At 60.5% G+C, this 762-nt stretch overlaps 1 protein-coding gene across 1 annotated transcript in view; it reads right to left on the minus strand.

Moving 5' to 3' along the window:
* Positions 1 to 57: 57 nt before the first annotated feature.
* LOC104502137 (hyaluronidase-1-like) overlaps positions 58 to 762 on the minus strand; it is a gene marked incomplete at its 3' end in the record, with an annotated part of 1,288 nt that continues 583 nt past the window's right edge. Inside the window, 2 exon segments of the mRNA XM_010146063.1 lie at positions 58 to 147; positions 318 to 734. Coding sequence (XP_010144365.1) covers positions 58 to 147; positions 318 to 734 — 507 coding nt within the window.

Here is a 762-nt window from a genome sequence, read left to right on the forward strand (position 1 = left end):
GACAGGGAACAGGGATTTCCCCACGGATAGGGGCATGGTGCCGCTCACCCCACTCACCTTGGAGGTGCTGTAGTTGAGGCTGCCCCAGAGGATGATGCCGGCAGCACCCTGAGCTGCACTCTCCCCGATGGTGTTCATCAGGTCCTCCTGCAGCCAACAGGAGAGGAAAAGTCAATGGTGCTCATAGCCCCCATGCCGCCCCAGCAGAGCTAAATACTTCTCTCAGCGCCAATACATCGGCCTGAGAGGTGCCCACTGCCCCCACGTCCCCACCGTCCCCATGACCCACCGTCCCCATCACCCACTGTCCCCATCACCTGGGAGAGGAAGTCGACAGTGCGGTCAAAGGCAATCTGGGAGTAGGGCAGGACAGGGATGCTGTCATGGAGGATGCCATGCTGTACAGCAAAAGCCTCAGCCACTCGGTGCCGGACATAGGGGAGCACCTTGTTGGTGCCATTGATGCAGGGGGGCAGATAGATGCTGGGGTAGAGAGCCCGGCTGCTCTCCCAGAGCCACCACAGCCCCTTGTTCCTCTGCTTCTCCACTGCCGGGCACGTCCCGGTGTAGGGCAGGCTATCAAAGTCGTTGTTGTAGCAGTCAGGAAAGCTGTAGAAACCCCAGTAGCCATCTGGACGGAGGGTCTCGCCCAGCTGCAGGGTCTGCTCCATGAAGTTGCGGGCACCGTACTCAAACTGCTTCTTAGCCGTTTACTTCACCAGCTCAGGGGGCCACTGCGGGTGCTGCTGGCGCCCCAGTTCT

Source organism: Buceros rhinoceros, unplaced genomic scaffold (genome assembly GCF_000710305.1).
Source record: "Buceros rhinoceros silvestris isolate BGI_N320 unplaced genomic scaffold, ASM71030v1 scaffold5162, whole genome shotgun sequence".
In the NCBI taxonomy this organism is placed as follows: domain Eukaryota; kingdom Metazoa; phylum Chordata; class Aves; order Bucerotiformes; family Bucerotidae; genus Buceros; species Buceros rhinoceros.